Source organism: Hyperoodon ampullatus, assembly GCF_949752795.1.
Source record: "Hyperoodon ampullatus genome assembly, chromosome: 13".
NCBI lineage: Eukaryota > Metazoa > Chordata > Mammalia > Artiodactyla > Ziphiidae > Hyperoodon > Hyperoodon ampullatus.
Window position 1 is genome coordinate 26,795,886 of NC_136926.1, and position 24,748 is coordinate 26,820,633.

The following is a 24,748-nucleotide window of genomic DNA, read 5'->3' on the forward strand; positions in this document are numbered from 1 at the left end:
GTAAGCCCCTCAATGGTGAGAGGGTTGGGAAGACATGAGGGACAGCAGCCTGGCCCAAGGCATCGGGGGAGTGGGAAGGTCACCGTAGAGTCCAGGTCCCAGCTGACGGTCATGGGCAGGAGCCTCGGAGGACAGGCTGCACAGCGAGTCCGTGCACAAGGAAGGCGCCGCCATCCGTGGGGACCTGCACACGAGGCTCGGAGGAGGCAGGTGAGACAGGACCAGGGCTCAGAAGCAGAGACGCGGAAAGAGCCACAGTACCTTCTAGAGGTAAGAGCTGTTGGCACTCACTGACGTGAGGTTTCGGGTGAGGCAGGAAAGGAGAGAAATGGGACCAGAGCCCAAGGGGGTGGTGGCCTTGCTGACCCGAGGACACAAGTGCTGAGAGTAGGGAAGGGCAGCGATGACCCTGTTGGCCTCGCAGAGGGAGCAGACGGGTCCTGGGAGGAGGCAGCTGTCCCTGAGCTTCCATGGGAGCTTCTGGAAGCCAAGGGAGCAGTGTCAGGAGGACTGCGGGACAGAGGGCGCAGAAAGGGCAGACTTTGAAGATCTTCAGTAGAAAGAGACACCCCCGAGCAGGTCCCCAGGTCGTGTGTGAGCAGAAGGCCAGGCCCTGAGGCTGGAGAGTAGTTGGCAGGGGGTGGGGGGACGACGGACACCAGGTCCCAGGGCCTCTGCTCGCCCTTTGCCAACAGCGGGAGCCAGCTGGCTTCACCCTCCTGACTGAGGCAGAGGAACAGACGTGGAGACAGGGCCAGGCCGTCCTACCCAGGGAGAGAAGAGGTGGCCCGTGGACTCCCAAGGCCAGGAAAGAGGACCCAGGCCAATAGACCAGAGCTTTATTGAGTCGCAGCTCAAAGGGCAGACAACTCAGGGGACACAGTCCAAGTCCCTACCAGAATCCAGGGCGGCCAGCCTGCTGCTACCACGAGCTGAAGTCCCCAAAACCTCGGCTGGGCTTTTTCTTGGCCACAGGGACAGCTGCACTGGTGGAGGGTTCTTCCTCTGCTACCCGTTTCCTGGGGAGAGAAGCAGCAGACGAGAGCTGCTGTGTGAGTACCAGGCCCTGAGCTGGGAGCCCCGACTCCCCCTCCTTCACCCTGCACCAAGGCGCCCCCAGCAGCCAGCTCATGACAGGATCCCCTGCCCCTGGCTGCCCACTCCCCGGCGGTAAGTGCAGGGAGAGCACCATGGAGACTCACGTGACCACCGGGCTGATGTACTTGCCCACCCCCCGGCGATACGTCTGGGGGCCCTGGCTCCCCTGCTGGGGCTGGCTGGTCTTGGCTGTGCTCTCCAGGGCCGCTGCCTCCAGCCGCGTCTTCTCCCGCTCCTCCGCGATCTGTGGCAGGCAGGGGAGTGTCTGGCCTGGAGCCCTTGGGCCGGGTGGGGCTCCTGGGGACAGAACGGGCCCCGAGTGCCCCCCTCACCTTGGCGTCGGCTTCCTCGTAGGGGTCCACAAACACTGTGGTGGAGTCCATGCGAATCTCCTCCTGGTGGGGGCGGGAGGGGGTGAGCAGAGCCGGCGCAGGCCCCCAGCCCGCCTAGGGCCCGCCCAGTGCCAAGCCTGAGGAGCAGCCCCCACGCTCCCGGGCACATACCTTAGGGCGGTCAGTTTTGGGGTCACTCTCCACATTCTCCATGGCCGTCAGTGTGTCAAAGCCTCCAACAACCCTGCAGCAGAGTGATAGGGCACCTGAGAATGTGCCCAGGGCAGGGCACCCCCAAAGGCCATGTCCCTGCGCAGGCCAGGGGCACAGAGTGGCTCCAGAACGAGCCAGTAGGACCCAGAGATGAGGGGCAGGGTCCCCGGGCCCAGCTGGTGCCCAAGTCCAGCTGGCTGCCAGCTCTGTCAACAAAGATTGATCGGGACCCATCCACCCTCATAATATCTGTAGCTGATTTTGTGCTATGACCAGAGCGGGGGTGTGGCAGAGACCATGAAGCCACAGAGCTGGAAATATCATCTGAGCCTTCACAGGATGGGTGCCAAGCCCCAGACAGGAGATGGGGAGAGAGACAGGATGTGGCCCAGCTTTAAGATTTGGGACCATTCAAGGGGGAGAGCCTGAGGGGGTCAGGCAGGGCGCTGGGGCGGGTCTCAGGTCCAGAGGGCCCAACTCCCTGCCCATCCCCATCCCCCCCCAGAGAAGCCCCAAGCCCCCACTTGTGCAGAGACACAGACGGGGCAAGTGGGAGCAGGCCCAGCCCAGGGGAAGGTAGCCGCCCAACCCGACACTCAGACCTCACGTGCAGCTCCTTACCGCCCGAAGATGGTGTGCTTCTTGTCCAGGTAAGCGCAGGAGCGGAAGGTGATGAAGCTGGGGAAAGAGGGATGGTCAGGGAGAGCCTGCGCCTCCCCACCTGCCTGCCTCGGCCTCCTACCAGGCCGCCCAGGAAGGGGTAGGGGCTCTGCCTCCAGGCCTGACCGCCGCCAACCTCCTCCTGGGCCAATGCTGTGCCCACAGCCTGTCCCATCAAGACACTGACTACAGGACCACAGACTGTAGCCCGGAAGAAAGGAGGCGACGAGCAGGAAGGGGTCTGGACACAGACACACGCGGGAAAGGGACACAAGGACCAACCTCAAAAATCTTCACGTCTAATTTGGTATAAAAATGGGCAAATTAGGGGGCTTCCCTGGTGATGCAGTGGTTGAGAATCCATCCGCCAATGCAGGGGACACAGGTTCAAGCCCTGGTCCGGGAGGATCCCACATGCCATGGAGCAACTAAGCCCGTGCACCACAACTACTGAGCCTGCACTCTAGAGCCCAGAAGCAACAGCCACTGAAGCCCACGTGCCACAACTACTGAAGCCCGTGCGCCTAGAGCCCGTGCTCCGCAACAAGAGAAGCCACTGCACCGCAACAAAGAGTAGCCCCCACTCGCTGCAACTAGAGAGAAAGTCCGCATGCAGCAACGAAGACCCAACACAGCCAAAAATAAATTTAAAAAAATTTTTTAAAGGGCAAATTAAACTCCCCGAGGACACAGATGTGAGAGCCGGCGGGTTGACTGAGGTGGGGGGGAAGGGCGCTAACCAGTAACTTCAGACATTAGATGGATGTACTTCGTGACATGAAGCCACAAGGAAAACGTCTAAGTTCTAAACCAGGAGAGAGCGAAAAGAAGGAAACAAAAAGAAATAGAAGAAAAGGCGAAGTAGAAAACAGATCACCAGAAGCAGCACAGTGACTGGAAAGTTAAATACACACTTAGGCTGAATTAAAATAAACCAAGATCTAGGTGTGTGCTGTGTAAGATACTGCTTTAAGACTTCAAGAATCTACAAGGCTGGGCTTCCCTGGTGGCGCAGTGGTTGAGAGTCCGCCTGCCGATGCAGGGGATACGGGTTCGTGCCCCGGTCCGGGAAGATCCCACGTGCCACGGAGTGGCTGGGCCCATGAGCCATGGCCGCTGAGCCTGCGCGTCCGGAGCCTGTGCTCCGCAACGGGAGAGGCCACAACGGTGAGAGGCCCGCGTACCGCAAAAAAAAAACACAAAACAATCTACAAGGCTAAAAGCAGAAGGACGGAAGCAGACAGAAGGGATAGAGGCAGGAAGTGTGGTGATGGTCGCAACACGGAGCAGTCCCCAGAGGAGTGCAGCAATGCTCCCACATCCCCACAGCCCATGTGGGACCGAGCTCCATCAACACGCGTCAGCAGCCGCCCAGGGAGCGCACCCCTTCCAAGCCCATCGGGCTGCCAGACGTCGAAAATCGCGGAATTGTGCATCCCGGAGCTCCGGCCGCCAGGCAGGTCTCCTATTCTCACTTCTAACACAGTTAAAGAAACTCAAGAGAGAATGGAATAAACCTGAAGTAACAGGAGGAAAACAGAAAACCAACAAAAGGGAGACCAAGACATAACAGAAAGGAAATAAAGTCTAAAGTTAGCTCTTTGAAAAGACAAAACACCCGATAATATTAGAAATAAAAAGAGAAAACCGCCACCAATCCAGCAGCGGTTTTACCGGCTATTTAAGCAGAGTCGGAAATAATAAAAAAAAGGTGACACCACCGGCCCTGCCAACAGCACGCAGAGCACCCACCCAGCCCTGTGGGGCTAAGAAACCCGCCACATAGCCCTGCCAGGATGAGACAGACGGAACCACCAGCCACCAGCAAGCAGTTGGGCGGGGGACGCACAGGCCGAGGCTGCAGGGGGAGAGACACGAAAATAAGAAAGGAGAGAACAGAAACCAGGAAGAAGCAATTCGAGGTAGAAACTGAAAATAACTACAGAGAAGGTGACAGCAAACAACCCTTGTAAGCCCTGAGGAAGAACGGACACAGATGTGGTCAGGGATGGGGAGAGGGGGGGATGCATGGACACAGGCTGAGAATCCAGAGGATGGGTGAGTCCCATCCTGGCACAATGTGAATCAGTGCTTGGCCAGAGCAGCAAAGCCCACCTGAGGGTCAGCAGGACGCTCTGCGGCCGTCCCTGCCCAGCAAGGTCACAACAGCTGCCTCGCCTCCAAAGCTGCTCAGCTGTCCCACCAGAAGGCGCTGGCCACCTCGCCCCATGGGCAGCGCCCACGGTACTCGGACCCCATCAAACCAGCGCAGATGACCCAGGCCAGCCCCCATGTGGAGGGAGCAGCAGTCTACAATCTTGGCCAGGACAGACACACGGACACAGCAGAAAGGCTGGCCCACAGCCTCCGGGAGAAAAACAGCATACGCTACAGGGACAGACGCTACAGGAAAGCATCTGCAAACTCAGCAACCTCGCCTGAAAAAGTAGGCCCAACAGCAAACCTGATTGGGTGACGCAACAGAGCCCATGTCCTCCCCCGCACAGCCCGACGGTGAGGGGACCATGTTTGCACCAGGAAGGAGAGGACATCCCCTCAAGCTGATAACGTGAATGTCTACGAAGCCTAAGACAGTTTCAGTAAACAACTACTGGAAATATAAGAGAATTTGATAAAGTGCCTAAACAATAGTTTTTCGCTACATGAACAATAACCACCCAGAATTAGGGAAAAAAAATCTGTTTGCAAAAATATCACAAACTACAAAATCCTTAAGGAATAGCTTTATCCAGGAAGGCAAAGGACCCATGTGAAGAAACTGTAAAATCGCATTAGAAGATAGAAGACATCCAAGGAGAAGTCAAGGCACATCCTTAGATGGAAACTACCCCACGCACGTCCGTTGTTCTAAAACACACGTCACAAAAAATTTTTTTAATTAAATAAATAAAAAACACGTCACCTCGCTCCAATTAGAATAAAGTCCAGATTAGAGAATAAGCAATCAAAGCCAAAGCAACGTGCAAACAGACAGTGAGGGTGGACCTCCTTCTGGAACTCACTACAGAGCCCAGGGCGGAGCTAGCGTGAGCAGGTTAAGTGTAACGTCGGCAGAAGGAACAACAAACAGAGTGAGAGCCAATTCCCACAGGAAGGTGCCAAGTGCCGGGGCACGAGGAGGACGACCCGAGGCCCTCATGGCTGGCGGGAAGTGCCTTCTCTGTGGGAAGCTCTCTCAGGGGCTCCGCTGGAGGATGAGCAGGGAAATCACTGGGAATGAGTCACCTAAGACGGGACCACCCATCAGGCAGGAGGGTGTGTTCCGCCCTTCGGGGGCCCCTCCCCACTCCACCGGTGCCCGCGATCGCCGGGGTGCCAACTAGCCACCTGACAGACTGTGATGGGCATCCTGACTGTTCAGTCGCCAGCAAGGCTACCATCCACCTGGGGAGGGGACTGCTCTGAGTGACACCAGCACAACTGGGAGGAAACAAACACTGTGCCCACGTCACACACAATCACCAGCGAGATCCCAAAACCAAAGCCTTCCACAACTTCCCCAAGACACATGCACGATGGCACTGGGGACTCCTTAAGCACAAGTGGAAATGCCACAGGAGAGATGTAAAAACATGTGCCACCTTTCCACAAAATTTTTAAAGTCTGGGAAAATATCTGGAACACAGGTAAAAAATTAAAGATTTTTAAGAATCATAAATGAAGAAACGTAGATGAACTCATCAAGCTCCTAGAGAAGGCTGAGCGGGAGAGAAACACTCCACCTGGGGCCCCATTCCACCAAGCCAGGCGGCTCTGCAGGTGAAGCCAGCAAACGTGCATGCGAGCCGCCACCCAAACGGTCCTCGACGTGCCATCAGTGGCCATGTGGCCCAAACCAACCTCCGCAGGCAGCGTGTGGCTCCTGGGGAAACACTCTCCTCTGCGGCCCTGCAGCTCCCCTGCGCCGCCCCCCACCTTCCACTGCTCCTGGAGGCCCCCACCCCCCAGACACTTGGACACAGGCCACCCAAGCCTGAACGTCTAGCCTGTTCTCACCCTCTCAGCACCAAAACTTAGACCTACTAGGACCAAGGTGGGTGTCCTGGGCATCTAACGCCGAAACACTCACAGAATTTCCGACCCCTCACTGGGTCTCCGCCCCCCGGCCGGGCATCCACATCCACACTCTCATCTGGTGCTGCCCTGGCCTGTCGCAGGCACCACCACGAGGCGTGGGGTTGCCGGCTGACTCGTCTTATGTGCAGGTGTACACGCCCAGCGCTCAGGCAGGTCTGCGCATGTCCCCACACTTTCTGGATTGGATTCGGGGTGGGGGGCACAATATGTAGGGCGAGGCTCATGGAGAACCTGCAGGAGCCACCCCCTCCCCGGGCCCCTCCCATGGCTGCCCATTGACTCACAACTGAGACTTGTTGGTGTTGGGCCCCGAGTTGGCCATGCTGAGGACGCCGCGGCCCGTGTGCGAGAGGTTGGGCCGGAACTCATCTTGGAAGGGCTTTCCCCAGTACGATTCCCCCCCTGGAGGAGGAGGGGGCACATGGCAGCAAGAATGACCAGGTCCCAGCTGAGCACAGCTCTTGGGACGCGGCCCAGCTCAAAAACCCGTGCGCAATCCCTGGGGTCCTCATTACCAACTCCCCGCAGGACACCCCCGCAGCCCCAGGGCCCTCAGAGCCCCTGGTTAGGGCCCGGCCCGCAGAACAGGGAGTAAAGTGCCAAGGAGACAGGTGGTTCCTGCTCACACCACACAGGGTGAGGGATGAGCTGGCCCAAGCAGCTGGCAGGCTAAGGGGGGCTTTGGAGGGGCAGCGTCCAGGGTGGGGCCCAACCTCCGCCCACTGTGGGCCCCCTTGGTCTGTGGGCAGAGAGGGTGCCCCTGGAGGCCCAGCGGGAGGTAATGTGCCCCCAACCCTTCGTCTGTGGCTGAGGGCTCACAACCACCTTGGAACGAGGAAACAGCACGTGGGGCTAGCAGAGTCCCCACACCCCTGCCCTCAGAGCCCGCTGCACAGCCAGAGCTCCCAGGGGCCCAGCACGAGCACCTACCTGTGCCTGTGCCCGTGGGGTCACCTCCCTGTATCTGCAGGAAGAACCAGCCAGTGAGAAGCCGTGCCCATGAGCCTCAGCCCCCGTGCCCGCCCCCCCAGCTGCTCCTGGTGAGAATGGGGCCCTCCTGGTTCACCCCCGAGAGGCCTGGTGTGGCCAGCTGGCCCCCGGGTACACATGGGTCACTGCAGGGCTCCGCACGTGGGCACTGGGAGGCCGGCGCACGGCACTCACCACAAAGTTGCGGATGGACCTGTGGAAGAGGGTGCCATCGTAGTACCGCTTCTTGCAAAGCTTGATGAAGTTCTCACAGGTTTTTGGCGTCTACAAAAAAGGCAAGGTGCTTCCCTGAGGCACATGGCAGCCAGGGAAGGGTCCCGAGGACCCCCAGGGCCCTTGGGCAGTGGAAGGTGGCCCCGACAGTGAGGAAGGACTTGCGAGGCCCAGCAGCCAGGCACTCGCAGGCGGCCACCTCACCCACCAGGTCGCAGTGCAGCTCCAGGTTGAGGTCACCCAAGTTGGTGTGCAGCCGCACGTAGCCCTTCTTCTTCACGAACTGGTAGCGCAGCACGTCCTCATCAATGGCAGCTGCAAGCAAAGGCCTGAGCTGCCTGCCTGCCTGCCCGTGGCCCGGAGCCCCCAGGGGCATTGGGGAGGGTGGGGCAGCGGGGCCTGACAGCTCCTCGATGTGGGGAGGGGAGGGCTGGGGGGAGGGGGGAGGGGGGAGGGGGGCCCGACCAGCCAAGAACAGGAAAGGAAAGGGGCTTGGGGGCAACGCCAAGGTGGGACTCGGGCTGGAGCCTGAGGTGGGGTGGCCCCAGCATGGGGAGGGCCTCCCACCACCAGGGAGTCCCCTGGACAGCTGCCCCTATCCCAAGCACAAGCCCACTTTCAAAAGGGGCTGTGCCTGGCCACTCCTGAGTTGCCCACGAGCCCACAAAGCCCAGGCGCGACAGAGCGGCGCTGAGAAGGGCACGGACGAGGGCACCCCACCCTTGGCTGCTGTTAACGCTGGCGGTGGAGACAAAGGCCACTACCTGCTTCATGCGTGGTCTCGGGAACCATGGCAGTGGAGGTGAAGGAGGCGCTGACCTTCCCGGTGGAATAGTGGGCCTGCCAAGAAACCACGCTGGCTCCTCAGCCCCGGGAGGCCACCCCGCTGCTCAGGCCCTGCTCGGTGCCTCTCCTCCAGGAAGGTGTCCCTGACCACCACCCACAGGCGCCTGCAGGGGCCTACCAAGGGGGACAGGACAGCCCAGCCCACACTAGCCTCTCCCCGAGGGCCCAGGAAGCAGAGGCACAGTGAACCAGCAGCCCACGGGCCTCAACTGGGCTGAAGGCCCCCCTGCCAAAGCTCTCACGTTAAGTGAAACCCAGAAAAACACACCAGGCAGAGCCTGGGCATCTCTGGGGTTCAGAGCACCAAGAACTTGAGCTTCTTTTTAAATGTGTTAAGTCCCTACAGGAAAAAATAAGCCTCAATAAACGATTTTTTTCCTTCTAAACAGAAAGACAAAAAAGTTTCTTCCCATGAGAAAGAAATACACCAAAATGCTAAGAACCATCGTGTTAGAGGTGGGATTAGATTATAAACAACAAACCTTCTTCTTTTAGCACGCTTAGTTTTCTGGACAGTTCTTTACGGGGGCACCTCAGAGGTCCCCCCACCAGGGTCCCCCAGCCCCAGCTCACCAGGTCCTGCCTGAATAGGGGAGGGGCAGCTTTGGGGCTTGACAAGCCAGGGTGCAAACCCTGGTGCCCTCACTGCCAACTGGGGGTCCCAGGAACAACCGTGGGCTGTGTGGGACAAGAAGGTGAGGGTGGGTGCCAGGTACCCCCAATACCACTGGCTCCCTCCCTCCAGCAGCTTGGCACCCCTGAGGTTGCTCTGAGCACCGAGTAACCAGCTTCGCAGGGCAGTGACTCTGCCCATACCCCAGGCAGCTGTGGGGCGAGGAACCACTGAAGCTACCGGACAGCTGTCCACCTAGCACATCTGCTCCGGGCCGGCCACACCTGTCCGTGGCCCCAGCCTTGCCGGGCCAGCCTCAGTGCAGCCCCGTCCCCAGGAGTGCCCTGAGCGGCAAAGAGGGCAGCGGCAAGGCCCGCTGCCTACTCACAGCATTCAGTCTGTCAACCTTTGTCTTCTCGGGGACCTTCATGGTGGCTGCCAGCATCTCGTCCCCTTTGAACTCCTTGTAGAGCTCCTGCAGCGTCTCTCGGGTCTCTGTGTTCGTGTTTTTCAAATAATAAGATGGGTCCTGCTTGGCCTTTTCTTCATCTACAAAACAGCGCAGTCGCCCTGAGCAGCCGAGACCCAGCAGCATCCCAGATGTTGTGACAGGGACAGGAGGCCAGAGCCACTGAGAGCCCCAGCCGGAACACGAGTCTGAAGTGACCAGAGCCTCTGTCACAGTCACGGCCTCCTGGTCACAACAACCCAGCGAGGAGCCAGTGGGGGAAAAAGAGCGAGGCCACTGCCCTGTCCCCAGACCGGCCCCAGCCCCAGGGGTCACAGCCTCGCATCACAGGACCCAGTGGCCACGAGCACTCACCACCCTTCATGGGACCTCCATACCCACCCAGCGGCCAGCACGAATGGCCCATCCCTGTGGTGGGACACAGATAATCTCTGAGGAGAAGGCCCATCCAGGCCCCCGAACATGTGGGAAAGGAAGCAGCTCTGAGAGACCTAGAGCCAAGTCCTTACGGGGCGGGGGTGGCGGGGAGATGGCCAGGCTGGGCACCATGGTGATGGCCCGGCTGGCACCGACATGTCTGGCCCCCGATGGCAGGCATGGGCCAATGTGGTCTGCCAACCCCAGCACAAAACAATGGAGCATGGGCTCAGGAAATGCAAGACCTGTGAAAACCTGGGTGAGACTCCCAGACGCTCAAGCCCCAGGGAGGTGGGGGCTTCACCCAGGAGCACAGGCTCTTCTACCCAAGTCCCTGGCACCCGGGCCAGCCCTGGCCATACATACCTGGGTCTATTATTTTCATGTTATTCTTAACATGAAAGAAGTTGGAGACATTGAATTTGTCCAAACTGGTGGGGTCCTATGGCAAAAAGAACACACGTGGCAGTGAGCCTGGCACCACAGCCAGACCCATCCTGGGCTGTGTGGCTGCTGGGCAACAAAGGACAGGTGGACCGGCAGAGGGACCAGGCTGGAGGGGAGAGACTGGGGGCTGCATGGGCACCGCAGGTCAGCAGGGACTCTGCCCTGCGCAGGGTGACGAGCAGGGGTGGGGCGGGGACAGTGGCACAGATGGCTGCTCAGCCAGCTGCGTCCCCTTCTCCTCGCACACAGCCGAACACCCTTGGCTGTTAGCGCGGGACGTGGGGTGCCCACCTCCAGGCCTCCTGCAGGCCGCCCCGCTTCAGCCCGGCTGCCAGACTGACCCCACGGTCTGCCCTGGGGACAGCGAGCCCATCTCTGGGGAGAGCCAGGCACCGGCCTCTGATTAGAACGGGATGAGCCACAGGAGGATCTAGACACCCTGATTTTCTAGGGCCGGGTTCTCATGAACTCACTCGGGGCTCTGACACCTACAGGCACACCCTACACTCGCTCCTGGGTCCCAAGCACACCAGCCCCAGCCCTCAGGCCTGCAACGGGGCTGCCGGGACGTGGAGGTGACTTTGGGGGCAGAGATGAGGGCCCTGACACGGCAGGGGCGGCCTCGGAGGGGAGCGGTGAGCCCTGGACTGAGCAGGCTGCCTGTGTGGAGGCCCAGGGTGACTGAGGGCAGGGAGGGCGGGAGGGGCTCTGCCAACAGCCGGGACAGCTGGGAGCTACGCAGGCAGGGGGCTGCGAGACCACTGAGGCAGGAGGAGCCAAGGTCCTGGGCGGGTGGTCCCCGGGCAGGCAGGGAAGGGGACACCCACCTGCAGGGTGATGATGTCCTGCCGGGAGAAGGGGTCGTCAGTCAGCAGGTCTCGGAAGTTCTTGGCCTTGATGTTTAGCTGCTCCACAGCCTAAACCCAGGAGAAAGTCTGCTGTCACGTTGCCTGCCCCCTGACCTGGCAGCCCAGAGCCCACCCAGAGGTAGGGAAAGGACCAAGGCGGGGGACAAGTGTGTACCACCAAGGGGCGGGGCTTCCTGTGTCCCAGACAGGTTGCTGTTGTCACACATCTGTCTCCCAATGAGCCACCCGAATCCGTGACCCCAGAGCCCCGCGGGGCCACCTCCACGGATGGGCGTGAAAAAGGCTTAGGGAGGGTTTCCCGCATCACGGGGCCACAGCCCTGCCATCTGCACCCAGCCCAAAGCAGGCCCAGAGCAGGGTGGGTGTGGAAATCGGGACCCCCCCCACAACATGTGATCCCCTGGGGTGGCACTAGGAGCTGAGGTCCCTCCAGGGTCTTTGCCGATGCCTGTGGGGGGGCACCAGGGAACAAGGACCTGCTCAGTGGGCAGAACTGCCCCGGTCTAGTCTGGAGGGCACGAGGAGGCCCTGCCATCTCCTGGCTGCGCCGGTGGCTCTCAGCCCATGAGCCGGCGGCTCTCAGCCCATGAGCCGGCCTGGGGCTCCCCAAGGACCCACCTCGTGAGCGTAGACGTTGCCAGTGGTCCTGATGGCCACGATGTGGCTGTTGTTGGTGAAGACGGTGAACAGCACAGGGCAGTGGTACTTCCCTGGAGAGGAGGCACACGCCCAAGGTCAGAGAGCCAAGGTCAGAGAGCGGGAGAGGTGGAACCCTGCGTCAGCATGCCCAGGGCGGACCCGAGGGACAGCCCACAGCTCAAGCTCCTCCTCCAAGAGCATGAATTCCCATTCATCCTGCAAGACCCAACCCCTGCAGGGCCTTCCTCAGCAAAGTCGGCCTTGTCAGCCCCCAGCCCACCTGGCCTCCCTCTCCACCTCAGGCGTCTGTCACCCTTGCCCACCCACCAGTAGCCCGTCCTTCAGATGCTGCCCCATCCCCGTACCTCCTGCATCCCTCGCCTGGGTTACTGCAACCAGCCCCAGCTGCCCTCCGTGCCCTGCCCCACCCCACCGACACCCGCCCGCAGCCAGGGAGCCTCTTCAAGTCCCAGCAAGAACACTGCAGAAAGGGGAACACTTGGAGATGAGAGACCTTGAATCGTATGGACTCTAAAAATCCTGATTTCAAAACTACAAAAAATAATTATGAGAGCATTCTGGAAACTTAACCACTGGCTGGATAGTCAAAGATACTACGGCATTCCTACTAACTTTTTAGATGTGACAATGGTATTGTAGTTATTATTTCTTAAATCTTTAGCTTTTAGAGATGCACACTGAAGTACTTAAGCACGAGATAGTATGATGTGAGGGATCTGCTTAAAATCACCTGAGTAGGTGCAGAATGCGAGCACAGGTAGAATCAGACACGTTGACAATGGATGGGAGCTGAAGCTGGGGATGGATACGGGGCAGGGAGTCACACACTAATTCTACTTTCTTTCTTTCTTTTTTTTTTTGGCCGCACCACGGGATCCTAGTTCCCAGACCAGAGATCAAACCTGGGCCCCCCCACAGTGGAAGCACAGAGTCCCAACCACTGGACTGCCAGCGAAGTCCCTAAATCTCTCTACTTTCACATCCCTGAAAATTTCAACTAGGGACTTCCCTGGTGGCGCAGTGGTTAAGAATCCGCCTGCCAATGCAGGGGACACAGGTTCGAGCTCTGGTCCAGGAAGATCCCACATGCCGTGAAGCAACTAAGCCCATGTGCCACAACTAGTCAGCCTGTGCTCTAGAGCTTGTGAGCCACAACTACTGAGCCCACGTGCCGCAACTACTGAAGCCCACACACCTAGAGCCCATGCTCCGCAACAAGAGAAGCCACCACAATGAGAAGCACGCCCACCGCAATGAAGAGTAGCCCCTGCTTGCTGCAACTAGAGAAAGCCCACGTACAGCAACAAAGACCCACTGCAGCCAAGGATAAATTGATTAACAAAAAAAAAAAAAAAGAAAGAAAATAAATAATGCTTTCTTTAAAAAAAAAAAAAAAGGACTTCCCTGGTGGCGCAGTGGTTAAGAATCTGCCTGCCAATGCAGGGGACACGGGTTCGATCCCTGGTCCAGGAAGATCCCACATGCCGCGGAGCAACTAAGCCCGTGTGCCACAGCTGTTGAGCCTGCGTTCTAGAGCCCGCGAGCCACAACTACTAAGCCTGCATGCCACAACTACTGAAGCCCGCGCGCCTAGAGCCCGTGCTCTGCAACAAGAGAAGCCCGACACTGCAACGAAGAGCAGCCCCTGCTTGCCGCAACTAGAGAAAGCCCACGCGCAGCAACGAAGACCCAACGCAGCCAAAAATAAATTTAAAAAAAAAATTTCAACTAAAAGACAAAACAAAGCCAAAAAAAGGCAATCAATAGATCAAAGTTAGTAAAAATTTTTAAAAAGGCAAAGTTAGGTCAGATCTTTCTTGCTGGAATCTCTTAGCTCTCCCACGGCCACCCCGGCCCCGCATGACTGCTCTGCACCCCATCCCACCTGACTCTGGACCACAGACCCTGCTTCCGCTCCGCTCACCCTGATGCAGCAACACTGGACTCCTGGCTGTGCCTCGGGGCCTTTGCACAGGCTGAGCCCGCTGCCCGGAATGGTCTCTCCATATCCCCACAGGGCTCCCCTCCCCCGCCATTCCTCCCCCTCCCCCCAGATTTACACTCAAACCCTGTCAGCGAGTCATCCTGTGACCCTCTCTCACCCTGCTTTACCTCTGACCTGGTACACGCAGCACCTGACACACTACAGTGATCTCATTTCCAATTTCCTCCCTCTCTTTTGTTCCGGGAGAGACCCGGCCTGTCTTGCTCTCCGCACACAGCAGGCGCTCAGTAAACACTTGTGAAGGAGACACACCGAGGGCCTCCCCGAATCACCCACTCTCAGAGCAGGGAGCCACATGGCACCCAGGGACCATCCATGGGGTGCTGTGCTCCCGGCCACCGAGGCCTGCTTGCTCGTTCACTGTCATCTGGCACCTGCTGGGAGCCAGGCCAGCCTCAGCTGCTCCAGCATCTCCCGGAACCACCCGCCCAGCGAGCCCCGACACCGACCTCAACCACAGCACCTACACGCGCCCAGGGCACGGCGCCAGGCCCACAGAGAACCGAGAACAAGGTGGGTGTCCACGGAGGTTGCCTCGGTGCAGGCGTCTGGCCAATGAGAACAGTGGAGGGTGTGGAGGGGTGCAGAGCAGGACCCCAGGACTGGACTGGGGCTTTATGACCAGTGCCGAGCAGAAACCAGCCCAAGAGCCACCTGGCAAATCAGCCAGACCCCCCACGCCCACTGCCCGGCCGCCCGCCCTGGGCCGCAGCCTGAGCAGCTTGTCTCCAGCGATGACTGGACCAGAGCCACAGCCAGGCAGGGCCTGTCTCCCGTGGGGCCCAGCTGGACCCACAAAGGCCACCGGAGGCCCACACGGCCCAAGTGCCCTTGTGGGAAGAAGTGCCCCAAGCCTGAGGTTTCATCCCCACCCCAGCTTTAAACTATCTGGACCTTTAAGAAAAAATTATTAGCCTTTGAGAAATCAAAAGCAAGCCTCCAGCCTGATCAGAAAGGAACAAAAACTTGGTGAGAGGCGGGGGCCTCGGGTCCTGCAAGCCAATCCTAGAACTGGCTGTAAAGGATTACTCACCTTCACTGTTCTTTGCAAAGTTCAGCTTGATCAGGGACCTCCCGTCCAGTTTCTGAAAGAAGCGTAATTAATAATAACAAGTAATTCACATGAAGGGCAGAGGCATCCGAACAAACTTTTTGGCCAAATCAATATCTCCTCAGCTGGGCAGTGGGGACCCAGGCGTTTGCCCTGCTGTTCTGCTGTGTGACGACCCAAGAAACACCGGGCACTACAACGTGGGGGAAAAGGAGTCAATGCATGCAAATGCCAAGAGGGGATGGGACGGGATCCTTTCTCAAAACTTCTGGACTTCGTCTGCAGCTCACCTCTTCTCCAGGAACCTGGACAATAAAGCAAAGTCCAGCAGCCGGAGGAAAGCCGCCCAGTGCGGCGGCCTCCGTCAGAGGAAGCGAGGGGGCAGCGGGCAGACCCTGGAAGGGGAGGCACAAGCCGTGCAGCGCTGGCCAGCTCCAAGGGCCACCTGGAGGAGACGCCGGGCATCCTTCTGCCAGGGCCGAACCCGGTTCTGCCCCACGTCCTCCCTCCCCTGGCACAGTCCCCGCACCCAGCCCAGTGCCCGCTCCCCGACAGTCACCTCGGCCCTGCCTTCATTAGCCAACCACCCGCCCACACACACCTATGGACAGATGGTGGGTGCCCGCCCCAGGCACAGCCAACCGAGGGAGACCCACATGCAGCACCCTCCTCCTGGGGTCCCGGGAGGTGACAGGAGCTCACAGCAGCTGACACCACAGGGACGGTCCTCAGGGCCGCGGCCGCGGGGACTCTTGGCACAGGCCGGGAGGGGCACGGGCCCCGCTTAAGGACACACCGCAGACTCCCTGACAGGACACCCGCAGCAGAGGTGATGGCTGGGGGCAGGCGATTGGCGTGCTGTGGGGCTGGGGAGCACCCAGGGAGCGGCTGTCCACAGTAACCGAGGAGACCGAGGACAGGGGGGCCAGACGTGGACCAGGAAACACAGGGGGCTGGGGCGACGGCAAAGTGCAGCCCCCACCGACAGAGGAGCAAGTCCCAGCCTCGACACAGCCGCAGCCTGATCCCAGGGGAGGTGGTGCATCCCAAAAACAAGGCCACTGCCCAGGGCCCCAGAGTACACATCCGCCTCCAGAACACAGGTAACAAGTGCACAGCTAAGCAAAGACTGAACCCACGACACTTCACACATCCGAGGCTGGTGACCAGGACCCTGCTCACACCCCTCGTCCGCCTCCCTCCCTCCCCCTAGCCTCACCGTACCCGGATCCTCTTGGGCCTCCCCAAAGACGATGACAATGACAGCCTCCACTCTCCACAGGGCCCCCAGGGTCTGTCACAGAGCTGACCAGGCCTCATCCCGGCAGACAGGGCTCTGACCACCACCCAGCCCAGCTCCCAGCTCCGCAGTGCCAGTCACCACACTGCCCACCACTCCCCCAACGCAGGCCAGACTTCCATCAGGCTGACACCTTGGGGGAGCCAACCTGGCTTCCAGGGTCTGCAGAAGGCCCCGCCCTCCCTGCTCGCCCACCTCTAGCCCCTGCACTGCACCTCCTCAGCCTGCACCCTAGCCCAGGCTCACCCAGCACCTCTTGCCCAGGAAGTACACGGCCCCTGCTGCCTCCCTGCTTCCAACCTCACCTCCCTGAGGTCTGGTCCCGACACAGCAGCCAGAGCCAGGCTTCCAAACAGGCCAGATCACAGCTCGCTACGGCTTAACCCATCTGGCCTCCAGCCCATCCAGAACGAAGCCAGGCTCCCTCCAGGGCTGGCAAGACCCCCCACGATGTAACTCAGACTATCTGCCACCATCTCCCCTCATCCCCAGGTCACAGCTTCCATAGCACTGCTCCACAGACATCCCCAGGTCCCCCATCCTGCTCTGGTCAGCATCCCATCCCACTCTGCTCACAGCACCAGGCCTCATGCCACATGGCTAACCCCTTTCTGTGAGTGAATGGGTGCAACCGAATAAACGTGGCAGAGGGAAGGCAAGCTGAGAAGTGAACAGAGAGCAGCGGGAAGAGTGGAAAGTGGGCGCCCCGGGGCTTTACAACAAGGCATGCGGAGGGGTGGGGTGTGTCCAGCAGGGAAGTATACTGGAACTCGACTCCAGATTCTCTCCTGCACCTGTACGTGTGACACATCAACAGCTGCTTAACCTAACTCTCCACAGAGTACACGTCACAGAACGCTGGTGCCCACAAGCTACATCACCCAAAGAGACAGGTGACTCCTAGAGCTGCCGAGGGTCTAGGACGTGCATCTCCCCTTGACACGCCGCTAATGGGAGTCTGGAACAGTGCGACTCCTCCAGGGGGCAACTTGCTGGAAGCTACCAAGCTGAAAACGCAGCCCCCAGTGTCCAGCAGTCCCAGGGGTACAGCGCATGTGTGACCACCATCTGCAACAGCAGAACTCCAAACGCCCCCCCAAACTGTGCCACCATAGGAGGGCTCACGCAGCCACCACGGACGCAGGCAGGGCCGAACGCACCGACACCTCGGGGGTGGAAGCAAGGGGCAGTGGGGTCACCGAGCGACTGCATCCACGACCGAGGTAAGACAGATGCCTGCACACGTGTACACAAGTGGGGAACACTCCAGAAAGGACCGGTGTGGGTCCTCCACCACGTTCCTGTACCTGACACCTGGTGTTCACCGGCATCACCAAAGCTCCTGCACAGCCACCTACCTCTCCGTTGCTGGGGTTGGTCCCATACTTCTTAAGCCAAGGGACAATGTTCCTGAAGGGAAGAGGACAGTGTGCGTCAGCGGGAGGGCAGGTGCAGCCTGGCGACAGGGCCACAGTGCAGGGGGTCTGCCTCCAGGGGGAGCTGGGAAGGGGCTACACTCCACTTCACTTTTTGCCTCATTAGAGGAAACGGGGGAATATTTCTGGCTACATGGGCTTCAAAGTACGTTCAGGGTTTTTACTCCAGTTATGCATAAACATGGATAAACAACATTAACAGAAAAAGACGTACATACAATGAGATACTGGGCCAGCATCAAAAATCACACTTCCAGAGAATTCTGAATGACATAGGGGAGAAAAGCTCTCATCTGAGTGAAAAATGGATCCTGAACTATCTTCAACAGTATGATCTCAAACAGGTTACCACAAATACACTCCCAGAAAAAGAGCACTACAGATATTGACAGTGCTTTCCCTGGACAATGCAATTATGGCCAATTTTCTCTTTTCCTTTGAAGTATTTTGCAAATCTTCTAAACTGAGTCTGAACTATGAGACAATTACAGAAGCTGGCTTATGTTGGGACATAAAACTGAGCACAAAGCTTCAAAGGGAAGCATTAGAAAAGTATGCACCTAAACTATGGCTCTGCTATTCAGCTCATTAACACTCTAACAGGTATGGGGTGAGAATTAGAGCACTAGGGACCCCCACATGGGGGAGAGGCCAACGCCCCTCCAGGCAGAGGTCACAGCAGCACTGCCGCCTCATGCCTGAGGCCCTTCCAGGGCTCCCAAGCCTACTGGGACCTCGGTGTGTCCAGGCTCAGCACTGCCTGGAGCCCAAACACTCCAGCTGGCCCCACAGCCCCTTCCTGAGTGGGTGTCAACAATCTCACCACATTTGTTAGTCAGAAGTCAAGGGAAAACTCACAGCAAGTCAAAGACGACGCCTTCAGGGGTGCAGACCGGGTAGACAAAGGGCTGTAGAGAGAGACTGAGGAAGGACAGGGTCACTGCTGAGCACTGCCCCATCCCATCCCAGGAGACTCTGGGGGCGGTTACCATGGTCTGGAGGAGCCCTGCCTGCTCCTGGCTGCACAGCAGGCTCCGTTCCCGCCATGTTTCCAAGGAGTGGGTAAGTGGCTCAGACAAGACCTGACGCCTGGGAGCCCTGGGTAAGTTCCAGTGCAGGGATATGGATATTCCTGCCTCATGGAGGGTCCGCTTAGGAAAAGCAGAGCCCACAGGTGGAGGAGGATGGTATCCAGTGGACTTCCTTGAGCCAATAACCTTTTCTTCTGGCATGGGGTCTCCATCACTAGTCACCAAGAGCCCTGGCTTGATGACTTGTTTGTACATCAGTCACCTACGAGTTCGGTCAGCACAGGTCAGGCACCAGGACCTGGACAGCCTGGCAGCACTAGGATCACCTCCCCGGATGCTGCCCCAGGGAGCCCTTGTGGGGAATCCTCACCAGCGCCCCCTCTGGCCCAACCTTCTACTCTAACCCAGTAGTACTGCTGGGGACCGACCAGAGCAGGACCCAACAACAAGGCAAGCTCCAAACAGCAAGACAGTGAACATGCGTCTTCTCCCAACAGGGCCTGAAGGGCACATTCTCAAAGCATGTGTTACCCAGAACCCAAGGTAGTTACAAAATGGGCGAGACACAGAGCAGAGACCTCTTGGAAGAACTGGGAACCAAAGATTTCCATAGAACCAATTTACAAGACTACATTTCCAGGAGGCTGATGACAAAACTGGTGGCGGTGGTGAGAAATGCAGCTGATGATGTCTCACTTGTTCATACTTCCTGACCAAGTGAAACAGGTGAAGCCCTCACTCACCATGTGGGGAGCCTCCTGGGAGCCCTGGGCAGATGCAGCGGCTGTGCCCTCAGCCTCCCCTGCCCCCTCACTGCCCCGTGGTATCAGCTGACCTGCCTCACCACAGTGCTGGGATCACCAGGAGAGCTTGGTCAGCTCTCAAGGCTCACCCTGACCTATGGAATCAGAACTTTGGTCGGAGAGAGAGGAGAGCAAGGTGGGGAGAATGCTGTGTAGACACGTGTGTCCAGGACAGAGCTGACCACGGCTCAAACTTGGGGAAACTCAGGCCCATGGGGACCACCAGACCTGCCCACTCCCCCCAAGCCCCAATGTGTCGGGGTTCATTAGTCTAACGAGCGTGGGAAGAGGCATCCAAGTGGCTGTGCAGCTGGGTCCCTCCCCACCCCCACAGTGACCTGCATTCTCAGGGAAGGGGGAGGGGCCACAGTATCATAACTATCGGGGCTGCTGTTACTACTCAGACTCTGGACCAAAAGGAAAGCATGAAAGCCCTGGGCTCAGAGTCAGACCACTTCCTGGATGGGATACCTGGGAGAGGGAGCTCACTCTTCGAAGCACTGATTCTCTCAACTGTAAGGCAGGCTTGATGACAGAGCCTACCTACCTCTGTAGGTAAGAACAAGGTTAAAAGACAATGCACATAAATGGAGACACAGAACAAGCAGAAAACCATCATCATTTCTTTCCATTGCTGGGTCCCTTCTTCCAGTCCACGGAAGATCCGGGTGGGAGAACGCAGACAGAAGCTACACCTGCATCTCCAGGGATCAGATTCACTGTCAAACAGTTGAGTATCCAAGAACAATCACGAGGGCAAGGTTAAACTCTCCAAATTCTTACCTGCAGTGGTCAAAAGGTAGACGACGAAAATCTGTTTGTGTGATATCTGTGTAAAATGAAAATAAAGGACAGAAGACTTACTCTGTAAAAAACTTCACACATGTGCTCTATCAACAAGTCAACTACATTTTAAGAAAAAGTGCATGTAAGTCACGGGGATGAAACGCACAGCATGGAGACTGTAGTCAATGATATCTTAAAAATTGTGTGTGGGGCTTCCCTCGTGGCTCAGTGGTTAAGAATCCGCCTACCAATGCAGGGGACACGGGTTTGAGGCCTTGTCCAGGAAGATCCCACATGCCGCAGAGCAATGAAGCCCGTGCGTCACAACTACTGAGCCTGTGCTCTACAGCCCGCGAGACACAACTACTGAGCCTGTGCGCCACAACTACTGAACCCCATGCACCTAGAGTCCGTGCTCCTCAACAAGAGAAGCCACTGCAATGAGAAGCCCACGCACTGCAACAAAGAATAGCCCCCGCTTGCTGCAACTAGAAAAAGCCCACGTGCAGCAACAAAGACCCAACACAGTCAAAAATAAATAAAATAAATTTTAATAAATAAATAATAGTAATAGTTGTGTGTGGTGACAGACGGTAACTAGACCTATTTTGGGTTTTGTTTTGCAATGTACATAAATATCAGACCACTGCATTGTGCACCTGGAAGCCACTCAGTGTTATAGGCCAATGATACGTCGATAAAAAAATAAAACCTGCTAAGATTAAAAAAAGAGGAAAAAGAAACAAAAGAAAACGCTGATGTAAATTACCCACTGCAAAAATTGCTGTGTACTAAAACCTTTCTCTAGACAGAACCAAAACGTGGGATACATCAAGAAAGAGCTTAGGGGGGGCTTCCCTGGTGGCGCAGTGGTTGAGAGTCTGCCTGCTAATGCAGGGGACACGGGTTTGAGCCCTGGTCTGGGAAGATCCCACATGCCGCGGAGCAACTAGGCCCGTGAGCCACAGCTACTGAGCCTGCGGGTCTGGAGCTGTACTCCGCAACAAGAGAGGTCGCCATAGTGAGAGGCCCGCACACCGCGATGAAGAGTGGCCCCCACTTGCCACAACTGGAGAAAGCCCTCGCACAGAAGCGAAGAACCAACACAGCAAAAATAAATAAATTAATCAAAAAAAAAAAAAAAAAGAAAGAGCTTAGGGCTTCCCTGGTGGCGCAGTGGTTAAGAATCTGCCTGCCAATGCATGGGACACGGGTTCCAGCCCTGGTCCGGGAAGATCCCACATGCCGCGGAGCAACTAAGCCCGCAAGCCACAACTACTGAGCCTGCGCTCTAGAGCCCCCCCCCCAGCCACAACTACTGAAGCCCGCGCGCCTAGAGCCTGTGCTCCTCAACAAGAGAAGCCACCGCAATGAGAAGCCCACACACTGCAACAAAGAGTACCCCCGCTCGCCACAGCTAGAGTAAGCCCGCACGCAGCAACTAAGACCCAACGCAGCCAAAAATAAATAAATTTATTAAAAAAAAAAAAAAAAGAAAGAGCTTAGAGGAAAAAGTACATACTGCAGGTGGGTTTCTGCCACAACCCTAACTAACACCCCTGCTGTGGGTCTCCCTCTTGGCTTTGCTTTCCAAGAGGCTGGGCCAGTTTTGCTCCCACCAGTGACCGTGACAGTGCTCTTTTGACTGCAGCCTTGATAGCTTTAGGTATTATTTTTCTTTGCATTCTTTTTTTAAAAATTTATTTATTTTTGGCTGCTTTGGGTCTTTGTTGCTGCACACGGGCTTTCTCTAGTTGCAGCAAGCAGGGGCTACTCTTCGTTGCAGTAAGCGGGCTTCTCATAGCGGTGGCTTGTCTTTGTTGCAGAGCACAGGCTCTAGGCACGTGGGCTTCAACAGCTGTGACACGTGGGGGCTCAGGAGTTGTGGCTCGTGGGCTCTAGAGCACAGGCTCAGTAGTGGTGGCACACAGGCTTAGTTGCTCCACGGCATGTGGGATCTTCCTGGACCAGGGCTTGAACCCATGTCACTTGCACTGGCAGGCGGTTTCTTAACCACTGTGCCACCAAGGAAGTCCCCGTTCTTTGTATTCTTTATTAACTTGACAGAGAAAATATTATTGTAACCTATGTTAAAAAAAATCACCACCGATATTAAACATTTTCTTCTATGTTTAGTGTATTTCCTGTTTTGTGAACTGTGTCCTCAGCCCATTTGTCTACTGTAGTTTCCATGTTCTTATTAACTGTTCATTTTTACACTTACTGCATTGTGAAGACATCATTCCTTAATTATACCCACACACACCAAAAGGAACAGAAGGATTTCATGCCTTACCTGGTTTCTTGCCACCATAGAAGTGAGTGTATTCAGCACAGGTAATGTACCTGGACAGAGAGATAATCTTACTACCACCCCTTTATAAAAAGAATAGTCGCTGGAAGTAAGAAGTTGATGACCGAAATCATTTCACTCATTCGGAAAATGCTTATTTAACACGTACTATGTGTCAGGCACATAGTGAAAAACACAACAGAACACGGGGATATGCAAACTCGTAAGCAAACCCAAACGGTCCTGCTCCAAATAGCAGGGTTAACAATGAGAAGCAGCTGGCCACATGAAGACCTGGGGAGAGAGCTTTCCGGGCAGAGGGACCAAGCCGACTAATCACGTATAAAAGCCCTGAGGCAAGAAAATCTAGTGTGTTCCCAAAGAAGGGCAAAGCCACTGAAAAAGAGTGCACATGGGGGCACGGGGCCACTGATGATGGAAACGCGGGTGGTGGTCGTATCACAAGGGGCCTCGCGGGCCGCGGGAGGACTCTGGATTTGCTTCAGGCGGGATGCAAGGGCCCTGATTCAGCATAAGTCCTCAAAGCATCACTCTGGCTGCTGTGTGCAGAGGGTCAAGCAATAGGCAGCAGAAAACCAATCTGAGGGCGACTACAAAGGTCCAAGAAGGAGCTGGCATCAACTCCAGCTGTGGGAGGACTGGTGGATGAGTGAGAAGCGGTCAATTCCTGGAAGAGCCAGCAGGACGTACTGATGGACAGGAGGCAGAAGGAGCTGAGGGAAACTCCCGGGCTTCTGACCCCACCGAGCGGAGAGCGGTGTGACCACTGAGATGGGAAAATGGGGGAGGAACAGGCTCAGGTGCTGAAAATCAAGAGTTGTTTCCCCGTGGGTCACACTGAATTCGAGAAGCCCATCGGATCTCCAAGTGGAGGTGTCCTAAGCAAGACTGGAGAGATCCCCCGGGGCAGGATGTAAATGGAGAGGAAGCCTGGGGGAGGAGACCTAGGAGGTCCGGAACGGTGGGGAGGAGGATCCAGCAGAGGAGACCAACAAAGAAAGACCCCTGAGGTAGCCTGAAAACAGAGTGTGGTGTCCCAGGCACCGTACAAGGGCTTCAGAGGGAGAGAGGCGGTCAGCCGCGTCCTACTCTGCTGAGAAGCCCAACAAAATGAGGACTGAGAACTGACTGACCCCCGGATGGAGACGCACGGAAGTTACAGGATCACGACAAGAACAGTGCAGCGGGCAGAGCCCGACTGGAGTGGTTTTAAAGGGAAAGCAGAAAACAGCCGGTCGACACAGATCTTCCTCTTGTGATAAAAAAAAAAAATCAAAGAAACTCGGTGGCAGCTGGTGGTGCCAGGTGGGTTTAATTGGAAGGTGCTGTAGCCCGTGAGCAGGCTGGGGAGCGAGAACCGCGCCCGGGGAAAGCCGGCGGGGTCAGAGCTGGCGAGCGGAGGGGCCGAGAGGACGGGACCCCAGGAGACCCGCGCCTGAGGGAGCCGCCCCGCCGGGGGCCGGCGGAGGCTTCCGGGGAAGCGACGTCAAGAGGAACTCGGCGCGGCGCAGAGTGCGGACAGGACCGCTCCCGGCGGCGGCTCAACTTACATCTTGTCCTTCTGGTGCTGTCGCTTCCCCATGGCGGCGGCGGCACGACCAGCGAACGAGGAAAAACAACGGCACACAACTCACACCGCGCCCTCTCGGCCGAGCTCCGTAACTACTTCCGGGTCTCTCGGACCCGCCCCGGAAGCGGGCGCTGGGCACGCCGGGAATTGTGGTTCCTGGTGCCCAAGCGCATGACCAGCCGGCGCAGGCGGCTCCCTGGGTCTCTGGGCTGAGCTCGCGGTTGGCTCGGCCACGTCCGAGCTGAGCTCCCTCCGCCTCGAAACCCCGTCTTCCCGGGGGCCTCTAGCTGGACCGCCTCGCCCGCCCGGCCCCGGCTCAACGCCATCCCCGCCCAAACCCTCCCTGGTTTCTCAGGTCTTAGGCCTGGAGCCCCAAGAACCCCCAGCCTCGGCCCCATCACTGCTCCCCACCAGGCCGAAACCTTCAAAGCGACGTACACATTCGCTGTCTGCCCACTCACTGCCCATTTGGTCCCCACCGCCTGCAGGCCCCTCTCGTGGGCGGCCCAGGGGCCGGTGGCCATGAA

The 24,748-nt window shown here is 57.6% G+C and overlaps 1 protein-coding gene across 1 annotated transcript; it reads right to left on the minus strand.

Moving 5' to 3' along the window:
* Positions 1-824: 824 nt before the first annotated feature.
* PPIL2 (peptidylprolyl isomerase like 2) lies at positions 825-24,233 on the minus strand (the record flags this gene model as incomplete). The annotated part of the gene is made up of 20 exons (XM_079717079.1): positions 825-1,019; positions 1,203-1,342; positions 1,431-1,493; positions 1,602-1,674; positions 2,265-2,321; positions 6,686-6,803; positions 7,332-7,365; positions 7,566-7,655; positions 7,813-7,919; positions 8,369-8,444; positions 9,452-9,612; positions 10,316-10,391; positions 11,224-11,313; positions 11,884-11,975; positions 14,964-15,015; positions 17,640-17,691; positions 18,576-18,638; positions 20,335-20,380; positions 22,634-22,683; positions 24,202-24,233. 20 exons carry the CDS (start codon positions 24,231-24,233, stop codon positions 923-925), a joined length of 1,569 nt encoding a protein of 522 aa, XP_079573205.1. The 3' UTR covers positions 825-922.
* Positions 24,234-24,748: the final 515 nt, after the last annotated feature.